Genomic DNA, 22649 nt, shown 5'->3' with positions numbered 1-22649 from the left:
CATCATACTGTTTTCAAAAGTTTTAAATAATAAAATAATCAATAATATTGATTTTATACTGTTTAAATTCATAAATATTAATAATTTATACACATTGTGAACAAGCGAACCTTGCGCACCTGTCGACCGTCGACTAAACTAATTCTGACACTGACATCTACACATTCAGCTATCTGACATTCCCAGGAATTAAGGTTAGAGCCGATTTTATCCTAGCACATTTCATTTATAACAAATTTTGAAACAATTTACACCCAAATGTCCTAAAAACAATATGCTCTTAGATTTATCCATTTAAGATTTCGTTGTTTTTCGCTTTGTTTGCTTACTTTTAAGTGGAGTGCCAGCGTGGCATCACTTTAAATGTCCGTTTGGCGAGCGCTGCAATATGCAAGAACCGCAACTATTGCGCGACTTATACCCGCAACTATTATAAGAGCCGGGTCAAGCCTTTCACTCACTAGTAACGCAAAAGTCACGAATTTGTCCTTACAACTCACTTTTAATCACTTTAATAAGAGTTTACCGAGTGTAGTGTGTTATTCTCAGTGGGGTTCAACAAAAAAGCATAGAAAAGTAAAGTTGCAACTGTTTCTAGACACCATGGCCGATCCGCAACACGAGGAGATTCTTGCACCTTTGAGGGCAAATGTTAAAGAACAAGTTAGTATTTTTCTTTAATCACAAATATCAATTAAGTTAATTTTAAATTATTTAAAGGGCGATTTGGTGCGCCAATTGAAAAGTGATGGAGCACCAGATTTAGATGTGAAAAAAGCTGTAGCTGAACTCAAGGCAAGAAAAAAGATCTTAGAAGATAAAGAATTAAGTTTAATTCCACAAGATGCAACTTTTGACAGAGCAAAGATGGAAGACTTGCTCAAGAGGAGATTTTTCTATGATCAGTCTTTTGCTATCTATGGTGGAATCACTGGACAGTTTGATTTTGGTCCTATGGGTTGTGCTTTCAAACAAAATTTGTTACAAAGCTGGCGTCAATTCTTTGTTCTGGAGGAGCAAATGTTAGAAGTGGATTGTACTATCCTAACACCAGAACCCATCCTCAAGTAAGTTTAATTCTCACTTTAAAACTTAAAACATAAAACTTAATTTTATTCAGGGCGTCTGGACACGTGGATCGATTCGCTGATCTAATGACAAAAGATGTAAAATCCGGCGAATGTTTCCGCCTGGATCACTTAATCAAAGCGCACTTGGAAAAACTCTGCGCGGATAAGAAAACATCAGCAGAAACGAAAGCTGAATGTGCCGATATTGTCATCAAGTTAGACGGAATGAACAAATCGGAAATGGCTGCAGTAATGACAAAATACAACATGAAATCACCAATCACCGGCAACGACCTCACCGAACCCATCGAATTCAATTTAATGTTCGGTACACAAATTGGTCCATCCGGATTAATCAAGGGTTTCCTGAGACCGGAAACCGCGCAGGGTATTTTTGTCAATTTCAAACGCTTGTTGGAGTTTAACCAGGGGCGATTACCCTTTGCCGCTGCACAAATAGGTAAGCAACCAATGCAACACGCAACACAAAAGAAAATTAACACTTGATTTTATTAGGAAATGCATTTAGAAATGAAATTTCACCACGATCTGGATTGATTCGAGTGCGCGAGTTCACAATGGCGGAAATTGAGCATTTCTGTGATCCAGTTGACAAGAAACATCCAAAATTCGTTGATGTTGCTGACACTGAAATGCTCTTGTACTCAGCATGTAACCAAATGGACGGTAAACCAGCTGAACGTGTGAAAATCGGAGAAGCTGTTTCCAAAGTAAGCAAACTTCAAACTACAAAGTGTTTATAAATTAAGAGATACATTTTATAAATATTTAGACATTGGTTGCGAATGAAACTCTGGGATACTTCATGGCCAGGATTCAAAAATTCCTGCTACAATCCGGTGTGGATGCTAATAAATTGCGTTTCCGTCAGCACATGGCGAATGAAATGGCTCACTATGCTCAGGATTGCTGGGATGCCGAAATATTAACATCTTATGTAAGCATTCAACTTAAAACAAATTTAACTAATATACATTGATAAATAATTAACAACATTATTTATCAACTTAGGGTTGGATTGAATGTGTTGGGTGTGCAGATCGTTCAGCTTACGATCTCACCCAACACACCAAAGCAACTGGAGTACGCCTCGCCGCAGAAAAGAAACTCGCCGAACCGAAAACAATCGATGTTGTAGAAGTCACCCAGAGAAAGGCATCCTTGGAAAGACATTCAAAAAGGACGCTAAAGTCATAACAGACACTTTAAATAACTTATCTTCTGATGACATCACCGATTTGGATACAAAACTACAATCTGAAGGAAAATATTCTTTAATCGTCGCTGATAAAACTTTCGATTTGACCAAGGAGATGATCAGTGTGAAGAAATATCAAAAACTGTGCATGTCGAAGAGATAACACCGAGTGTAATCGAACCATCATTCGGTATCGGCAGAATAATGTACGCTATTTTTGAGCATAGCTTCAAACAGCGCGAGAATGATGAACAGAGGACTTATCTCTCACTGCCTGCTTCTGTAGCGCCATTAAAATGCAGTGTGCTACCGTTGAGTTCTAATGAAGAGTTTGCTCCATTCATCAAACAGATTTGTAAGTGATAAATCACAAAAATTTAATATAATAAGTAATCTAATCGTTTTGAAAACTATTTTAGCTGCCGCCTTGACTAAAGTTGACGTCTCTCACAAAGTCGATGATAGTTCCGGCTCGATCGGTCGTCGCTATGCGCGCACAGATGAAATCGCCATTCCGTACGGCATTACAATCGATTTTGATACTTTAAAAGAACCAAACAGCGTTACTCTCCGCGAGAGAGACTCAATGGGACAAGTTCGAATTCCCGTACGTATAACTACAATCAATCAGTACTAAAACATCTATTCTTATTCTGTCTATTATCTTACAGTTGAGTGAAATCGCCGAAGTTGTCCACAACTTGTCATACAGTAAACAAGCATGGAAGGACATCTCCGCAAAATACCCCAAGTTTGAACAACAAGAAACCAAGAATTAAAGAATAAAATTCAAGGCAACGCCGAACGTGCGCATTTAATGTATCAGGCCATGTAATGTATTTATAAGATGAAAAATAAACACACCAGGCGTTCAAATATAAGCAGTAACGTTTCTTTAAAAATAATTTCAGAGGATGTGGAATTACTTGTGTATTGAAGAATTGCGAAAGAGAGTATTTGGCATTGTTTTCATTTTCTCTTTGGACAAAACAATTTTATTGTTATTTATAAAATTATGAAGAACTCAAGTCCACTTTATACCATGCCCTGAACACGTCCCGCCCTCTCCCACCCCTTCTCCCATTTGTTCAATTGTTTGCGATATTACGGTTTATCCTACGGCTGCACGCACGCGATCCGCCCCGCGGGCGATACGCATTACTTACTAATTTGTCGATTAGCATCGATTAACGTTATTGAAACCAATCGAATGATTACCGTACGCGAGAAAATTGTGACCAAAAAACGTGATGTGGAAGAGAATAGAAGTAGCATGAAGAGACAAAAAAATCAAGTTGAAATAATAATAAGATGATAATAAGATGTGTACCTTCGCGATGAACGGGCGCGGTTGTAAACGATTGGCGCGTTATTAACATCGAAGAGAACCAAAAATGAAATGTGTACGACGCGAAGAGGTGATGCCTACTCCAGGTCGGGCACCTCCTCATCGTCGGAGTCTTCGCTGCCGCCCATGTCGAGGTCATCAAAGTTGGGTCTGTCGCCGGGTCCACCCATGCCCATGCCACCACCGGCACCGCCGAGTCCGCCCATCCGCCGCATCATCTCTTCGAAGTCACCGCTGCCGCCTGGGCCCATACCGCCGACACCTTCATCGCCGCTCTCGTCTTCGTCCTGCCACTTGTTGAAGTCGCACTTTACCCAATGCAACTTTTGTTTGGTTGAGGTGAGGGACTGCCAATAGGGCTGCTCTTCATCGGCCTTCTGTAACATCAGCTCAATGCAACGCCCGCGATTCCAGAACTTGCTCTTGTCCGGGTCGATGTCGGCAAACAACGGAATTGTCGCTTCGTAACTTTTCTTTTCAACGCCGCCTGTGCCTTTGAAGTATACAGAGTTTTTTGTGAATCTATATTAAAATAAAACAAAATAAAGCAATACATCTTCATATTTTTGTGTAAACAATTTAAATACTTGATGTCTGGATCTTTCACATCCTCTAAGTTAACCGTGACAAGGACGAGTCCTTTTCGCTGCGCCCACATCACCGGTGGAGGTAACCTGCAAGTAGAAATGATTGTGAGGTTAAGTGCGAGTCATGCAGCCATACACGAGCGAGATGCTCCCGTCCGTTGAAAGCGCGTTCCACGCGCGGCTGTAAATACCGCACGGATTCGCGAACGTTCTGGAATCGATACCGTCCGTTCGGGAACCGTGTCGTCCTGCGAGCCACAAGCATTCAACATGGCGTGCACCGCAAACAAGTCTCAGCACAGCGGCACCACCACGTTGATTTCCTCAACGAGCGCACACTCAAAATAATTGCCTAATCTACCTCAACTGCATTCTATGCGTATAAAGTACTTACACTTGTTCAGTCATGCTTGAATGTGTGATATTTTTTCCTAAAAATTAAAAACTGGCGTCGTTTTCCGTATCGCTACGAACAAGGCAGCCGCCGATCTCACTCAACTGAAATGCTTTTCCGCTCGCGAGCGGCGAACACAGTCGATCTGAGCGATAGTGTGTGGCGACACCACGTGGAGAAACTATCAACTTTTCAACTCGTAGTTTGTGGAATATTCCAGAAGATAAACACGACGAATGGAAAATGAGTAATATTATGATTAAAACTTTATCTGCGTGTCGCACGAAACACAAACGAACGAGTGCTTATAATCACTTTTCGTTTTTTGACATAATTTTCAGTCTTGTGTCAACGAATGACAAACGCTCACGGCATTCTGTTTGCTAAGAAATTAATGTCACATGTATAATAAGTTGCCTATCTAATAAAATGACATTTCAAAAAGTAACAAACAACTGAAAATTGCTTTAAAACGCAAAAACAACGCAAAATTTAACAAAACAAAGAAAAACCGTTAATGTTGATAAATACTAAGCACATCCATGTACAAATATGTAGTATTAGTGTGTCAAATATAATTATCACCGTTTTTTCTTCGTCTTCTACTTCTAAGTATCAACTTCTTGCAGTTGTAGCGTAAATTCATTGAGAACTGGGGCCACTGGGGGACGCCGTGGCCGCAGTGGATCGTTGGAAATGGTAGAAAGCAACGGGTGTTGTCGAGGAGGCCGCCGGTGAGTTTCGCACCGGTGTGCTTCAGTCACACAGTCGTGAATCGTGACGCGAGTACACCGCGCGGTGTGAAACTAATGCCGCACGCGGAACGCACGCGCACTGTTTCAGTTTTCAAATCGACAACAATTGCGAGCAGCGCGACAACACGACAACAATTGCGCGTGCATCAAACGGATATACCGTGCGCCAACTGTGCGGATAAAACCAACACCAACAACTATTTCCGCTGTTTTTACACTTCTACATTCAATTAACAATTAATGCAAACAAAATAAAGTGAAATTTTGGTAATATTAAATTAAATTATGTGCACTTGGATTATTTGCATCGCATATTTTTGAATTTCATCGTATTCAACATGTCAGTATTCAAGGATAATAATTTGGTAAGTCTCAAAATATGATATGACCTAAATTTTCACAATTTCCACTTTCGATTAGCGATCGCACCAAAATTAAATTGCTAAACAAACAAAAATTTACAACGACGAAGGTTAAAAACGATCGTTAAAATGTGGAAGTCGTTAAATTAAGTAATAACGTAATCTATGTAATTAACAATTATTAATTACAGCCATAAAATAGTTTTAATCAAAATAAAATACAAAACAAACAGTAGTATTGCTCTACGCGTAATTTTTTATAAATTAATGAAGTTATTACAAGTTATTAACAGCGCGCTTTCCTTTAATCTGTTTAATCCTTTCATCGGTGCGTTCAATTGATGCACACACGTAAATTATAAGTCAAGCCGAGAAGTAAATTATTGCAATTTAGATGAAATTACTATCCGGTCATCAGCCGCGGCCTTTCATCGCGATTAGGAAATCAAGAAGCGACAAGCGCGGTGTGAAGAAATTTCGATAGAAAAGTTATTAATAATAACTTACATTAACCTATGCAGAAGTAATAGTAGAGTAAATTTAAAATTGGAGCGAAAGCATTAGTGGAAGACGAATATTTATGAGACTAAAATTAAAGATGTCAAATAATTTGTCAAATAATATTGGGAAATTGCACTGCGGTGCAAAAAGTGATTCATTAATAATAAGAATAATAATAAAATACTCAGAGTGAATCAATTTTCATGAATGAGTAACTTTTTATTATGTCATTCTTTATTTTTATGTGGTTTTATAAATTAAAAGCACTTGTAGTGATTTATTTAATGATTTGTCTATTTTGAGGTTATTTCAATGTCATTAATGTCGTATTTTACGCATAAGTGTATAAAAATGCATATTTACACGTTGATATATAATTATTTTATAAACTTTTCCTTTTATGATTAATTAATCATCGTAAATTAATATTCCTACATCAAACATGTGTTCGCAATGTTTGCACACATATCAAACATGATGCGTGGTAAGCTGATTTGATCCCAGATAGAAAATCAACAAGTGATTGAGCGGGAAAGCCGAGGAAAAGCGCGGCGTGCGACAAATTTATAAATGCGTATGAATGAAAGTAATAAAGCCGTCAGTGCGCAACATGTGTTCGAAATCGATTCATGATTGTAAGCATTGCGGTGCACACATTTCAATAAATTATTATTTATCACGGCGATAAATAGATCGATCGAGGTAGAGAATTATTCATGCTCTAAATATTTATTGTATGCGACGTGAAAGAACGTCGTGAAATTAATGTTAAGATTATTCTTTTTTTATTTATACTTGTGTGTGCGGTATATTGTTGGTGTTAACCGTAATAAATGCGTTTTTTGCAGCAATATTCACACACGACGAGATACATATTATTAGCCACTTGCCACCGACGAGCAAGTGTAATTTTATAGCCGAGTAGCAAGGTCGTTTTGTTTTAACACCGCGTTGGGTATTTATACGTGTAGACTAGATATACGAATACTCGCAATTTTGTGTGTTGTCACAGATAATTACTCAAGTAAATAAAATTTTGCCGGGAGGATATTAGTAATACCCTTAAATAAACTTGACAATTAGTAACTTATTCATTTTTAAAAACGTGCTTCAAAGAGATATTACACTATCTACGTTGAATAAAAAAGTATATTAAGTATCAAGAGCGCTAAACGGCACTTTAACAACGTTTTGTGACGTGATGCTTGTGCTATTTTTTCTATTTCCATTGAATTTCCGTGACTAATGTACTTTAGTCACGGCTTTGGCTATTCGTGATTAAATTGTCATTTTTCATGTCTCAAAACCGTGCAAAAAGTGGTGTTTTAAAGGTGAAATTAGAAAAACATTAATTTTTGTTTTGGTTTGGTATTACTTGAGCAATATATTAGTATTTTTAAAGAACTGAATATTTACAAGTAATTTTCCGTACAAAATACCAATCTACAAATAATTCACTGATTTTGGTTGATAGTTAATTACATTTCTCATGGTTATTGTCCAAACAATACGCGAATTGCTTAATTGGGAAGTCGTAGAGCATTATAGTCGTAAAATCAAGATAAGACATGTGAAACTTATCCAACAATTCAGTTGTTATTACTTACTTACTTACACAAAAGTACTGCATGGATATTATAAATTAGTTTCGAGTTTGTGGCGAATTTCACAAAGCCTTCTAACATACAAATACGCGCATGTGTATATTTGGTGGGTAGTGAAGTGAAGTGAAGTACGTGAGGAAGCGTTCAGGGACAGATGGCAGAGGGGCTTCCAAGGGCACGACGACAAAACAGACAAAGCAGAAAGAAAGAAAGAAAAAAAGAAGAGAAGAAGAGATGGGAAATGTTATATAATACACGTGCCAGACGTTGCCAGCAAAGTGTACCTTCATATTCTTGCTTTATTTTACGTTACAAGAGCGTTGAAGAACATGCGCTTTTTGTAGATGCCAAAAATAAACGTCAAACAGATGAAAAACAGGTGTAGAAGAAGAAAAACAAAAATAAGGGCTGATTAAGAAGAATTTACTTAAAAACATAAAATTGTTTAAAAACTGATTAAATGTTAACAATTTATTGATTTATGCATTGTTAGAATAACTATGCAATTATCAACACCATATTAATATTTAATTAATACCCACAAGTATAGAATGTCTCAATTTAATATAGAATGCACAAAGTGGCAATTAAACTCGCGCTTGCGCAAAGTGGCAGTTGCATTTTCAATTTCGAGTTGAACGTTTTGCAAATTGCAATAATTTCCAATCGAATTTGCAATTGAAATCAAAATTTGTAATCGCGAAAGGTAGGCGGATACCCAACATTGCAACTTGCATCGCTACTTACAAGTAAGTAAAGTGTCAGCGCGCTGAATGCAGCAATTGTTTTATTATAATACTTACACATTAAAAAAAAACGAGTGAGCGTGCTAAGGAACATGCAAAAATGCACTTCGCTGTAAAGTTAAACTATACGCGTGGTGAAAACTGAAAAGGCGAACGTACAAAGTCGTGATATTTTTAATCGCTTCGAGTTCAGTCGGTTCACTGAAGTAACACAGGTAAATTTTAATCACCGATTGCAATGCAATGCAATTGCTGTTGTTGTTGTGTATGGCAATTGCAACGATTGCAATTGGTTTGAGATTTTCGACATTTAAAACTAATTATAAAACGCTTACCTTGCACATTTTGCAGTTTAAAGTTAAGAATATAGTCATCTGAACCAAAAAAAAAAAATAAAAAATAAAATTTTGTTTAATATTGACCACCAAAATAATAAATGAGAACAAAAGTATGACATTTTACGCTTTCATGATGCCCCACAATGCCAAACATTTCATACTAATTGTATATATGCGAATGATTCAACGTGAAACAAGAACAACTCGATGACAATTCGAAACGAACAAAAATACATCCAGAATTGAATCTGTTTGAATTAAAACAGACCAAACAACACACTTCAACCTACAAACTGTTTATTTTAAGCTCAATATTTTTAAACTGAAGAGTGATGAGTGAAAAATCCAAGAAAACCCAAGAACACTTGAGTTTTATAGCTCCTAAAAGTATGCAACTCATTATACGTACACACATAACCTAAAATTGCATTTTTACAGTTAGTAATATAAGTAGCAATAGCAATAATAATGAATATTTTATTTTACTGCGTTGCTTTGTGGTTGATGTTGATGGCTGACAGAAAAACAGTAAAATGTGTAGGTACAAGGAAATGATTTCAGTTTCCTTCATGTTGTGATGCGAGATGTGACCGGAGTTGTTCTTGTTCTTGAAACCTCCGTTGGCTTTTATTTCTAGTTTTTTCCTTGTGTTTACGGTTCGGTTCTTGATCATACTTTGTTTTTCTGTCAGTTTTATACATTTCTACAACTGCAACCAACCACACAATCGTCAAATGTAACAAATCTCGTTTTTTTTTTATTTCTTCAAAACAGGAAACGCTCAATATTCGACTTCTTGTGAGTTGTATGCTGTTATTATTTATGATTACCGGGAATTATAACACAAAATGCGTAAAAATGAACATGATAATTAGATGGAAGTGAACTATGCGTGATTTTAAGATGTTTAGAACGGTGGAACGACTTTATAATTCATTTATTCATCAAGTAAAGTATAAACTTGAAAACCAGGAATATAAAAGTGAAAAGTGAAGTTTCCTGCCTTTTGATTATTCTTTATTTAATTCAACAGAAAAATACGCTTTAATGAGCGCGCGCAGTGAAAACTAACGAGAGTATAATTTAAAATACATACCGAAACCAAGATCAACATCACAGTTATGCAATGATGAAGAGAATTCTTTGCGTTTGATGATTTTGATGACAGGAAGTGTGCTCTCATCGAAGCAATCTGAATAATCATAAAGTGCGGTGTGAGTTATCTTCTGGTGACTCTTGGTTCGTTAAATAGACATCGGCGTAGATGCAAAAGATGCAAACACAATGCGCACGTATTGCACGTACAGTTACCATTTATGCGCGCGTTACTGTCATTGAAAACTAACGGAAATCGATGGTCTTTGGCCGTAATAATATACATAATGAAGTAAATGACGCGGACAAGTTTCAAGTTTAAAATATTTCACTTATGAATGTTGAGGTTAGAAATTGTAATAATAGTACTAGTTTTTAAAGTAGAGGGCGTTTTTGTGTATTTTAAGTTGCCTATATTTAAGGCGTGAGTAATATCTCTTCATTTTGTGTTTATTTTTTAAACAATGAGTTGTCAGGGCGTTACAATAAAGATTCCCCACGTAACACTTAAATATTCACGGAAGAGTGCACAAAACACACATAAACTACGGCCCGCTGACCGAAAACTTTACTTTACTTTCGTTTCGCTTCTTTTATTCTCTTCCGAGTATATATTTAAATATCTGTTGTTTTATTATAGCTTAAATCTGCATTACTTGCTTTAGTTTTATTCTAATTTTACTTTACTCTTACTTTTTTTGTGGTTAAGTTCACTACAGGTTATTCTTTCCTGTCGAATAGAAATCATTAACTAATACAATACTAATAGGTAGCGTCTGATGCCTGAGTAAAGAGTACAGTTGAAAACGGATGAAAGGAAATGCGTGTGCAACGTGCGGCGGCGACGTGTAATCAAATCCGGAGACGTGCCAGACGCCAACACGCCATTTAGACACGTTTATACTCTGCTCAAGAACAAAAAAAAACTAAATGAAGAAATGAAGAAGAACTAGTAATGCTTCAAAGGTTTCTTTCCGCTTGGGCTGATGACTAATTAGGCGATACTTAAGGGATAATATTTTTGTTGTATTTTTTGTGATTTAGCAATATGTGAACTTGATTTAACTTGAAAGTCAATAAACTCTCCATTCTAAATAATTCGATTATGTTTATATTGTTATTAGCAACTTTAAATAAAACGCTGTACAAAAAGCACGTACAACGTGTGAAAGTTGCATTCATAGTAATCGTACGCATTAACGTATAATAAATAATTTAATCGAAGTGGATAAAAACAGAGTTGACGACAACGTCGAGAAATCAAAGTAATCATCGCACTTTCGGATAGTAAAGATTATTGTGTTGTGATGACTGCTGTGGTGGGCAAAAAACAACTAATGGAGGTAATAAAGTGCTTGCAAAACAATATTTACTCACAGATAATGGAACTTAAGACGTGTACGTTTAGATTTTCTAATATTCTTAGTTTAGATTTAAAAGAAAACTAACATCAAATAAATTTGACTTTTTCTCTTAAAATTTTTTTAAACAATAAAAATTAATCAAAAACAAATTCATTAAGAAATTCTCTTGGAATAACATTAATAAAATTCATAAACTTAAACATTTAATCATTTACTTCACATTTTTATACTTTTATACTCAAAACAATCACAATTTCAACATTAGTAGTTATTAATTATTGATTTTTATTTTTTTATTAGTTTTAAATACTAAATGACTCAGAATATTGATGATAAGAAGTTATTATCTGTGAAAATATTCATATATTAACAAGGTTTGTATTAACATCGCTGTGCCTACTGAATGTTTAATAAAATCATAAAACGTCCTTGATATTATTACAATAATAATCAACATGCATTATTAAAAAAGGAAAATCAACCTCAACACCAACTCGAATGCTTAAATCATTACTAAGTGCTTGAAAACTCTTTGTTTAACAAGTGTGTTGCAAATGAATTAATGAAGTAATTACCTGAACGCACACATTTTTAATGCTAATACCTACAATGTCGACTTAAATTGAGCGTGTGTGTGATAAGTAATTCAATCAAGAATCGAATCGACAAGGAGACAAGAAACTAGAAAAACATTGAGCGTGGTTAATGAATGAAACTATCCACGCAATATAAGCACTCACATATAGAAATAACAACATATTAAAAATAATAATTGTCATTATTTGTAATATTAATAAATTTATATCTTCGTGGAACTAGCCAGATGTTAACTACTGGAATAATGGGTAATAAATGATTTTTTTCTACTTCCACCTTTAAAGCGCCAGTTTTTCCATGTGTTTGAGACATGAAAAGTGGCAGAAGATTGGAAATTGGAAAATCGGATAGTAATTTAACATAATTTAATTTAATGGGATAAAAGGTCGAAAAACGCGACTAAAAGTGCTAAAAAGTGACATTTTTCAATTTTTGCCCATTTTTTTCAATCGCGACTATCTCCTAAACTAAACGAGATAAATAGGATCTGATCGCAGCGTCTTAATCTACGGACTATTCTCTATCAGATAGGATAGTTAAAACGGAAATCTAAGAGATAAAATTTTCATTCATAAGAAAAAATTGATACTTTTTTTCGACGATTTTCAAAAATTCATATCTCTTAAACTAAAAGAGATAGCTAACAACGAATTGTTGATTATGAAAGATTGGAAGATTCTCTATCAGATAAAAATATAAAATAATTATATTTCCTACAGTAAACGGTCGAAAAACGCGACTAAAAGTGCTAAAAAGTGACATTTTGCAATTTTTGTCCATTTTATTTAATCGCGAATATCTCCTAAACTAAAAGAGATATTTAAGATCTGATCGCAGCGTCTTAATCTACAGACTCTTTTCTATAAGATAGGATAGTTAAAACGGAAATCTGAGAGATAAAATTTTCATTCTTATGAAAAAATTGCCAAGGGGGTGCTTGATACTTTTTTTCGACGATTTTTGATAATTAATATCTCTTAAACTAAAAGCGATAGCTACCAACGAATTATTGATTATGAAAGATTGGAAAATTCCCAATCAGACAAAAATATAAAATAATTATATTTCCTACAGTGACCGGTCGAAAAACTCAACTAAAAGTGCTAAAAAGTGACATTTTTCAATTTTGGTCCATTTTTTTCAATCACGAATATCTCGTAAACTAAAAAAGATAATTAAGATCCAGTCGCAGCGTCTTAATCTACGGAAAATTCTCTATATAATAAGCTAGTTAGATTGGAAATTTAAGACTTTGTATAATATCAAAATGTCAACAAGTAACAAGCAATAATTCTATAATTCTATAATAAATTCATAAATATTTAAAAATGATCATAGAATACATAATATTTACTATATTATTATAATAAAACCAAGTTTTAATTGCATTTTCTTCCATTTCATTTAATTATAAGCCATTATTCTCATTAATAGCTAATTAACGCCGCACATTGTGTGCGAACGTCATTTAATAAATGATTAAATGTATAAATCACGATGCGCATCTTTCACTTTATGGCTTAACTCAACTTAAGTTAAGTTAACTTTTTCCTTAATCTGTAGAAATGTAGAAAATTTGTAATTGTTTGAAACACCGAGTGAAACACAACTTAAATATTTTTCTATTAAATAATATATTGAATTATATCTATTACACCCTGTATGTGCAATAAAAAGTGAAGAAAAGCAAGAAGTAATATATAATAACAATAAGAAAGTGGCGAGTGCTTTGTACGCTTTATAGACTTGACTTTATTTCTTCTCTGGTTACAATGCACCGCACAAATGTTATTAAATTTCATTATATTTCTCATTTTGTATTGATTACGTTCTTCACACGTGAGATATGTAAACCCGCAAAAGCATAATATTCAATTACACCAAGTTATATCGATATTTAATATTTTCTGAATGTACCTGCTTGGAATTTGTGTCATAGACTTTTATTTTATTTGCTTCTTTTAAATGCCTGCTGGTAATTGTTGTTAGTTCTGGACGGGTTCATGTGGCGCGTGATTAGACCCATCGCATTCATCATAATCCCTAATTGCATTAAATTGTTTATTAGATTGACCTTTTCAGGCTCGCACTGAAGGAGTTTCGCTTTCGGGTCAAACGCGAACACGAACGTCGGTAATTACACGAAGCGAGGAACAATTGGTCATCGAAATTTACATTGCAGGTTAACATGAAAAAGGCAAATTAATTTGACCCCTATTAAATTTTATCATCACACTTTCTATTGAATATAAAATTTTAAGTGTTATTTGGTTTTTCGTCTCGCATTTCCAAAATATTGCAATATTTTAAAAGATTCTTTGCCCAAAAGGTGAAAAATTAATTTCTTCTTAACATAAAATATTTAAAAATACTATATAATTAATTATTTCCTCAATATTTCACTTTAATTTTGTGAATGCAACCAAAAATACACGTTTTCCAATATATGCAACCAAATACACTTAATTTACGTCTATTTTTATTTATTTTATTTTATTTATTTGTCTAAATTTAATAAATGATCTCCCATCTGATTTAATACGATTAGTAAATTTACTCGATATTATAAATTATTATTTATTATGCACGATCGAAAACGAAAGTCCGACCTGCGCGCCCGCTGAGTTGTAGTATTAACCTGTACAATCCGCTAGTAAAGTGTTGAGCGCATGTCGAGCGTAAGTTGAGCGTGATGCTCGCAGGCATCCCGCCTATCCTTTCCGCCCAGCACACAATACAAAATCAACAGCACAACACAACTAAACAACGACCAGTTGACCAATATAATATCATTTCGAGTTAAATCTCAATGTATTAAGTAATAGCCGGGTTTCAACTCTTAAGACTTAAGTAATACACGCATTCCTCACATAGTAATACAGAGATTACTTAATGTGAATAAATAAATCATTAATCAACCAATTAAAAAATAATGTATTATTTCAAAACTATAAAAACAGTTCGAATATTATTTTATTTTAGTTAAGTCACCTGCGCATGATAATTTTATTTACTGCCTAGGCATTAAAATTCATATAATATAATTTTATACTGATTTAAATAAAATATTTATTAAAATAAATAATAAGATAGGAAATAAATTGTTTATTCACGTAACAAATTTGAACTTTTACGCAGAAAAAGAAAAGAAATCTGTAAAATGTTACAAAATGCAAATGAATACCCTAAAGATACGAATATTTACTACACTGTCAGGAAGCTCGGTAAAGCTCGAAGGCTTCGAAATTTCGAACAACACAAACCATCCATTAACCACGTGCAGACGTGCATATTTAATGCAAATGTTGTTGTTGCAATTCGCGATCTGGCGTGTTCACTTCACTTTAAACTATCTATACTATCTTTAAGCTACTTAAAAATAGTACTTACTGAATTTTCGATTTTCGCAGACGTGCAAATCGAAATTCAAATGTTAAATGCCACCGCAGTCGGAGCTGCAACTACAACTAACCAACTATTACGAGAATTAATGCTAGAAGTGTAATAGTAGCGTATTTAGATATAGGTATGTAATATGTAATAAGTAATAACTAATGGCAGGTGTGCGTTTGAATGCATCGCATCGAATATGGTTACCTAAGAAACAAAATCGAATGTGCATAATATTTCACCAAGAATTGCAAATACGAGTACAACTGTGTTGTTTAAATATGCAAATAAGGACAGGATTTAGAAAAATGTATTTTGTAGTGATGTAATAATAAATTATATCTGATATAGTAAACGGGAATATGAGTTTGTATGTTTGTTACTCTTTAACGCAAAAACTACTGAAGCAATTTTAATAAAACTGTAGAATTTTACAGTTTATTTAATTAAAAAGAATATAGGTTACTTTTTGTCGCAAAAATATAACTTAAAAGGTGTAAAATTAGAGATGAAAGTTGGTATTGCGTTTTAATCATAATTTTAGTTTGATAATTCAAACGCAGATGGCGCTAAAGTGCATTATTAGCATTTCTCATGTTTTTAAACTCAAATTGACATATTCGGCGCAAAACTTATTAAAATTATTAAAATCTACACTAACAAGAACTAATTTTAAATATTTTTGATTATCCTGTATAACAATTTCTACAAATGCAATGATTAAAGAGCAAAAGTTCATAAAAAGTTTAAAAATGTAATAAATATATAATTCTAAAGCAAACTAGGTAATATTTTGAGTGCCAGAGGGAAAATATGTCATATTTTGCACTTTAACGTAACATTTAAACTTATACATAACCACACCATTCACGTCAATATAAATATTTCATTCCGAGACTACTAGGCAACACATTATACATTTTTATAAACTGTAGGTATGTTGCGATCGGTAGAATTCTAATGTACAATTTAAATTTCGTATTTTCTTCGGACGTTCACAGCGATTCACACTTTGCTTACATAACTAGTGTTTAGTTCTGCTTAGAATTTAACTACACGCAGTCATAAATAAATAGGAATCCATATACGAGTAGGTAGGTGGTAATTTTTAATTGGAATTGAATTGGAATTATTTTTCTATGAATTATTGCGAATATTTTTATTTGATTTTCTAAGTTTAATATGCATTTAAATTATGAAATATCGAAGTGAAATCAAGTCTAAATATACTACTACACTACATAAGAATACGTACAATCAATTAGAAAATTGAGTAAAACCAACACTAACGCGTTTCAAATGACGTTTTCGAATGATTTGAGTGAAAGTCAAAGACAAAAACATAGAACAAAACATTTTTATCAAAATATTGTCTGTGAAAATATATTAAAAATTACTTATAAATCTTGATGCGAGACTGCGAATGTTGTTAACATTTGCAGAATAAAACTTCATATGAACATGATGTCTTTAATCATTGTTTCAGTTTGAATGTTTGCATTTGTATGTTTGAAACTTTCTTGTTTCGCATATGTTACCTCGTAAATGTTAAATGATGATACCGCAGAGTTGAGTTGATTAAGCAATCCGAAATCGAAATTGAAACAACGAAATTTTATTTAAGTTTCTTTCTGACTGCTAACCTGTTATGTAATTAGGTAAATTTTAAGAAAATGTTAATTTGTGAGAGGAGTCGTATACGATTTTCATTTAAAGCCACGTCAACTTTTACATCGGCTTCGTGTGGGTTAAATGTCACTGGATTTTCAACAAATCGAATAAAATTCAAATAAAAACTTAAATATCTACGATATTTTTATATTAAAAAAGTTATTCATGTACTTATTGAAATATTAAATTATTAAATATAATTAGGTTTATAATTAATTTACAAGTATTGAATAAACAAATTTAATATATTTTTTATTTCATTCTTTAGTCCAGTTTATTTTTGAGTGGACAAGGCCGTCAACATTCGATAAACTTAAAACGTTTAACACTTGTGCGTCCAATACACAAGTCTTCTTTCGAGAGGTTTCAAAGCCAGCCGAAACCAACAAAGAGCAAAAATAAGCAATATCTTAAATTAAGAATCGAAAGAGTCGGAGCAACAACAAGAAACTTGTTTAAAATGCCATCAATCAGAGCGATCAGATCGACCACAAACCAGAAAACTTAATCAACCACAAAGAAACAAGACTAAAACAAGAACATGAACAATAAAAAGTGTAAAAAATTATCATAAATCAAATAATAATAGTAAAATTTAATAAGAATACTAATATGAAACACGTGCCGATAAATTATACACGTGAAAATATGCAAAAAGTGAAATTGAATTAATATTAATTTAAATCTTAAACATTTTCACTTATTGTTTCATAAAACCGCACGAAAATGAAATGCTTGCAATGCGTGCTGCTTCATAAATATATTTTCCAGCTGAACATGAAATTAGAAAAGAAAGTCTGGTCTGAAGTCATTGTCATCTGCAATGCACGTACGAAGACATAAACGTCAAAACCAGGTGTTGTTTTTCACACTTTGTTGATAATTAAGTACAAGAAAAAAGTCTACTTTAACCCGTGCACAATAACAAAAACTTTTTTAAACTCAAATAGTTGCTTAAAAACTACTAATTCAAAGAAGCAACTAAGTAAAAGTTAAATTCGAATAAAAATGAGAGAAAATGAAGACTATACAAGCGTACAACGTAAAGAAAATGAGAGTAATTTTATTACCATTTCAATTGTGTAGCAAGTTGAACAATAAAAGTACACTTTAAATGTGTTTTACTTTATTCATTCACGCGAATTGTTAATTTGTTGATTTTTGTTACTTTGACTGTAATTTTGACATTCAACTATAAAGAAAGCATTCAGTTTAAATAAATTCATTCATACTTTACTTTACATAAATTCATACTTTAGTATTTTTATTATTACAGATCTATATTTGTATTTAAATTATTTACGAATGTACTCGTTTTAAATTTAAATTTGAACGCTTTTGAATGTTCCAACGCACGTTTGCAAATCATCACGAGCGATTGAATTTCACCGCATTTCACCGAGTCACTCGTAAAGCCGTCTATATAATTTACAACTTATTGCTATTTATTATAACACTTGATGTTGATGGCAATTGGCGATAAATCATGCTCCTCGGAGTAGTAAAAGGGTATTATTACTTTTTATCATTGATATTATCTACAACCGGTGCAGAAAAAGTGCAGAAGAAAGTCCAAACAATTAAAATTATTACAATAATTATTTTAAGAAAGTAAATAATCAATAATAAACAAGGTGAAAGAAATAATAACAAAATAATCAATATAGATTTAAATATTTTCTGATTTTATGAGTTTAAAAATAGTTTCATATAAATTTTTCCATTTTTAACTCATATTGCGTGTAAAAGTAAGTGTACGGTACTCGTCGAATCGTATAGCGTGCAGTCATTGCTCGTTTACCAGTGAGCAATGCGCAATGCGCAATTAACTGGCCCAGTCAACAAGCCGAAACGTTTTAGTATTTTTTTTTTCATAAAGTTCACGCATAGCAAACATTCGCACCTGTTTTTGCACACAATGACAATAACCTTTCGAAGTTAATTTCTACCTGCCTGGCATATTCTATGAAATTAAGTCAAGAATTTTTAGTTTAAGTGCTATTATAGCTACATATTGTTAGACGCGTAATTATAGCATAATACGCGCGCATTCAAGATGGTGGACGGTGGATCGGTAGCGGGAAACGCGGTAATCACACAGTGAGCGCGAAACGCCAAACGCAACGAACCGTTAGTTCCGATTTGTCTCGTGTGCACGTTGAGCTCAATTAGAAAATTGCCAAACACGCGGTTAGTCACGCTAAACAAAAGCGCACAGAAGGCAGAAACTGAAGTTGATGATTTCAAATAGACACCAATCAAGTTTTTAGATATGAATACGAAAAAAGAATTTTATTGTTATGTGCAGATGACATTAATTAGTTGTACCGTATTCTGATGGATATAAGTGTGTCATAATTATATTTCTTGCTATCATTACGTGCCTACTTTCAAAGCAGTAAATTTAAAAATTTTAGTGCAAAAAGCTCTAAGCTTAAAGTTACTACTTTCTAGAGTAATTTAAAATATTTATATTTATATTTATTTTTATATTGATATAGTAATGACTGATAACGGAAGTTGCAACTTTATGAAACAAGATGGAAGTGTGTCGTCTTGCGGATGATCAGTATCACAAGATCGCAGAATCAATCGGAACTAATGCATATTGACTTACGGAAATGGTACTTAAGCTACATTGGCGGTTTCACTTGATCAATTTTTTTATTTTGTGCAAAATAAGTCAAGATCAAGATGAAAAAGATGTAAAAAGTACAAAATTTAATATTTATCGTGTTTATGTGACTTAAGTCATAGTTTAAGTTACTTATTTTAAGAAATATAACAAAAAATAGAAAATAACTACTCTGAACTATTAAAATATTGAATTTTTAGTTTAGTGTTTTTAGAAAAAATAATTTTTAGAAGAAAAATACCGACAGTAAAACCTAAAGAAAGCATGTATTGTAGCTCCACGATAGTTATACTGAAAGTACAGTTGTTTACGGTTATTGCAATTCAATTCAATTCAAAATTAACAATTTTATTATTCGTTTTTTGTTTATCTCAAGATACCCGCAATCAGAATTTCATTCAATTCTTATCGAAGTTGCATTAATTCTTAAAATAGGTCATGAAACGCCATCTAGATTACAAATAATCAACTATATCGATTTTATATCGACAAAAACTACCACTTTAGATACAAGTACATAAAATAAATCTCAATACTACTGAGAAATATTAGAATATTTTTATCTTTTCATATTTTATTGTTTAACTATTACAAAACAACATATTTTATATTTTTTATTTTTTCTTCTTTTCCTCATTTAAATTCCTCATTTCCCATACTTTTAACAACAAAACAGTTACGGTAAATATTTTAAAATATGAATATTACGTGCTTTAAATAAATTGCAAATAAATCGCAAACAACGACAACCATCATAGGCGACCATCGTGATGTAACAGTTAATCAGCAAACGGTAACAACGGTAATGTCGTCAACGCCGAGAATACTTTACTAGTAGATAAATAAATAAATACTTGTAAATACTTGTGTTATTACATGCGCGCCGCAGCAGTAAAACAATACGACACTATACGGAACAACTAAGCAAACATTAAGTGAATGTCAATGAGCGAAAACGAATGTAGATCAATCCGCGGCGACAACAACGTAAAAATTGTGTCAGTTAACGGAATTATTACGCCATCAAGGCAGGAAACCACTGTCTGAAAGTGATAATTAAGTAATCTGTCATTAATACTTTAGTTATAATTAATCTGTTAATGTGGTATTAATAAAAATGAAAGTTTATTATATCACTTCTTATAGAAGCAAATATTTGATATAAAATTAATTGTTATTTGTTGTAAGTGGTTTAAAATGTATGGTGTGTTGCCTATATTTACTCTTCGACGCTAGGTTATGTTTATTTATATGTAAAATATCGGAATAATTGCGATATTAAAGTAAAAAACATAATAATTCTTAAACTAATCGTGAAAGAGTAATTTTTTACAATTTTTCAAGTAAATTTCCCAAAAAAAAACTTCAAAAACTGATAAAAAAAGAACATAAAACATTCAATAATTAATAAAATCACTATACTTAAACAATTTACACATTGAAAAAGTTTTGTGTGTTGCCTATATTTACCCTAATGACTCTATGATAGGTTATGTTCCCCGCAAAAGTAAAACATCTCCTAGTGCTTTCTCTGCTTTCAAAACACGACACTCATTCTTTTTACTGCTTGTGAATACATGCATGTATGCAACATGCAACAATTAAACTTTTAAGCTTACTTTGTACACTTTATATCTTTGCATGTGTCGTTCCAGTTTAAATATGGCTACATTCAGTCATAAACAAATGATATGATATCTTACGGCGAGCGTATTGGAAGGTGCGACCCATTTCCAAATGAATGAAGTGCGCGATAGCGACCATCCATTGTTTTACAACTCGCTGCTCGGAGATTGTTAGCCGGAAGAACAACATAATGCATGTTGGACTTTAATTGTGTATAAATCATGTTGATATAAAAATTATGCTATTCTAAATTATATTGCGACCTACACTAACTAACTAAATGTATAACTGTCAAAGTGAGCAGAACCTGTTCGGTGTTTGTGGTTAATGAAATATATAGCATAATACAACATAAGAAGAGAACAATGGGGAAATTTTAATTAAATTAATGTGAATTAGGTACTCGTGGAATAAATGAAACTAAATATGTAGATATATAGCCATCGAAATAGGTTATGTTCTGAGTATAACGTGTAAAATGATGCGAGTCAAATTAGCGGTAGGAATTATAAAGTTTTTAGTAATTTCGTAGTCGCTAAATGAATTGATGTCAAGTGTGGCACGGTGGCACTCATCACAGTTAACTTACGGCTCGCTAATTATGCACAGCGAGAACGAGAAATTATGCACTCGACGTGCGAATGTCGGGCGATGTCGTGATGTACTGCTACTTGTATTTACATCTCGTACACACGTTGTCGTCCGCAAAAGTAGACCTGCTCATATACATAACTAACCATAAACACACTTTGGATTTGTTTAAGTATTACTTAAGTTGTAAATATCGTGTGAATCAGACAAGATTTGAAAAACTTAGATTTTGTATTGTATAACACAAGTTTCATTAAATAAATAATAATTTTTAGTGATTGGAAAAATCTGTTTAAAATGTTGAAATTTTACTTGTGTTGAAATAAAACACGTTATAAGTCTGAAATTAGTAGTAATAAGTAGAAAAATATGCATTTTCAAACATATCTTTTTAAAATTCCTTTTTTTCACGGTTTAGGAGCACTAAAAATGGTACTTTTATCACGGGCCGTGACTAAAGTACTTTAGTCACAAGTTTTAGTCATAGAGAACGAAGTTTTATAAATACAAAAGTTCAAATACAAATATCTAACAAAACGTGAAAATTTAATGCAAAATATAATTAATTTTATTATATCTATTAAATTAAAATATTTTCCTTCAGATTTTTACCAATTCTTTCACATTCCAAATAAAAATCTAAAAATAATTCACGCCTAACAAGTCTGTCTATTAATTGAAAGTGATTGTGCATAACTGTTGTACATTGCAAGAAATAATTTTCTTTAACACGCCGATATCTTCCAACAACAGAAG

At 32.9% G+C, this 22649-nt stretch overlaps 2 protein-coding genes across 2 annotated transcripts; one reads left to right on the top strand and one right to left on the bottom strand.

The window, feature by feature from the left end:
* Positions 1-84: 84 nt before the first annotated feature.
* On the top strand, positions 85-3170 carry GlyRS (glycine--tRNA ligase). Its single transcript, XM_065308682.1, is given in 11 exon segments — positions 85-194; positions 599-663; positions 721-1067; positions 1121-1530; positions 1587-1801; positions 1864-2028; positions 2103-2232; positions 2235-2420; positions 2423-2644; positions 2709-2896; positions 2961-3170. Coding segments are annotated over 10 exon segments (2031 nt in total). The 5' UTR covers positions 85-194; positions 599-603; the 3' UTR covers positions 3069-3170.
* Positions 3171-3243: 73 nt separating this feature from the next.
* p23 (cytosolic prostaglandin E synthase) lies at positions 3244-4788 on the bottom strand. Its single transcript, XM_065308690.1, has 3 exons — positions 4619-4788; positions 4225-4311; positions 3244-4159 (listed from the first exon to the last, which is right to left on the bottom strand). The coding sequence occupies exons 1-3, from the start codon at positions 4630-4632 to the stop codon at positions 3715-3717; spliced, it is 546 nt and encodes a 181-aa protein (XP_065164762.1). The 5' UTR covers positions 4633-4788; the 3' UTR covers positions 3244-3714.
* Between the last annotated feature and the right edge of the window lie 17861 nt (positions 4789-22649).

Source organism: Atheta coriaria, unplaced genomic scaffold (genome assembly GCF_025399875.1).
Source record: "Atheta coriaria isolate IRGN ID8LTWV9N9 unplaced genomic scaffold, Caltech_Dcor_3.1 hic_scaffold_7_pilon, whole genome shotgun sequence".
In the NCBI taxonomy this organism is placed as follows: domain Eukaryota; kingdom Metazoa; phylum Arthropoda; class Insecta; order Coleoptera; family Staphylinidae; genus Dalotia; species Dalotia coriaria.
This window is presented reverse-complemented; position numbering and strand designations above follow the sequence as displayed.

Excerpts from the sequence above, each read along its gene's own strand:
- p23 (XM_065308690.1), bottom strand. Across the intron at positions 4,160-4,224 it reads GTGAAAGATCCAGACATCAA|ATTCACAAAAAACTCTGTAT; the intron begins GTATTTAAATTG and ends ATTTTAATATAG.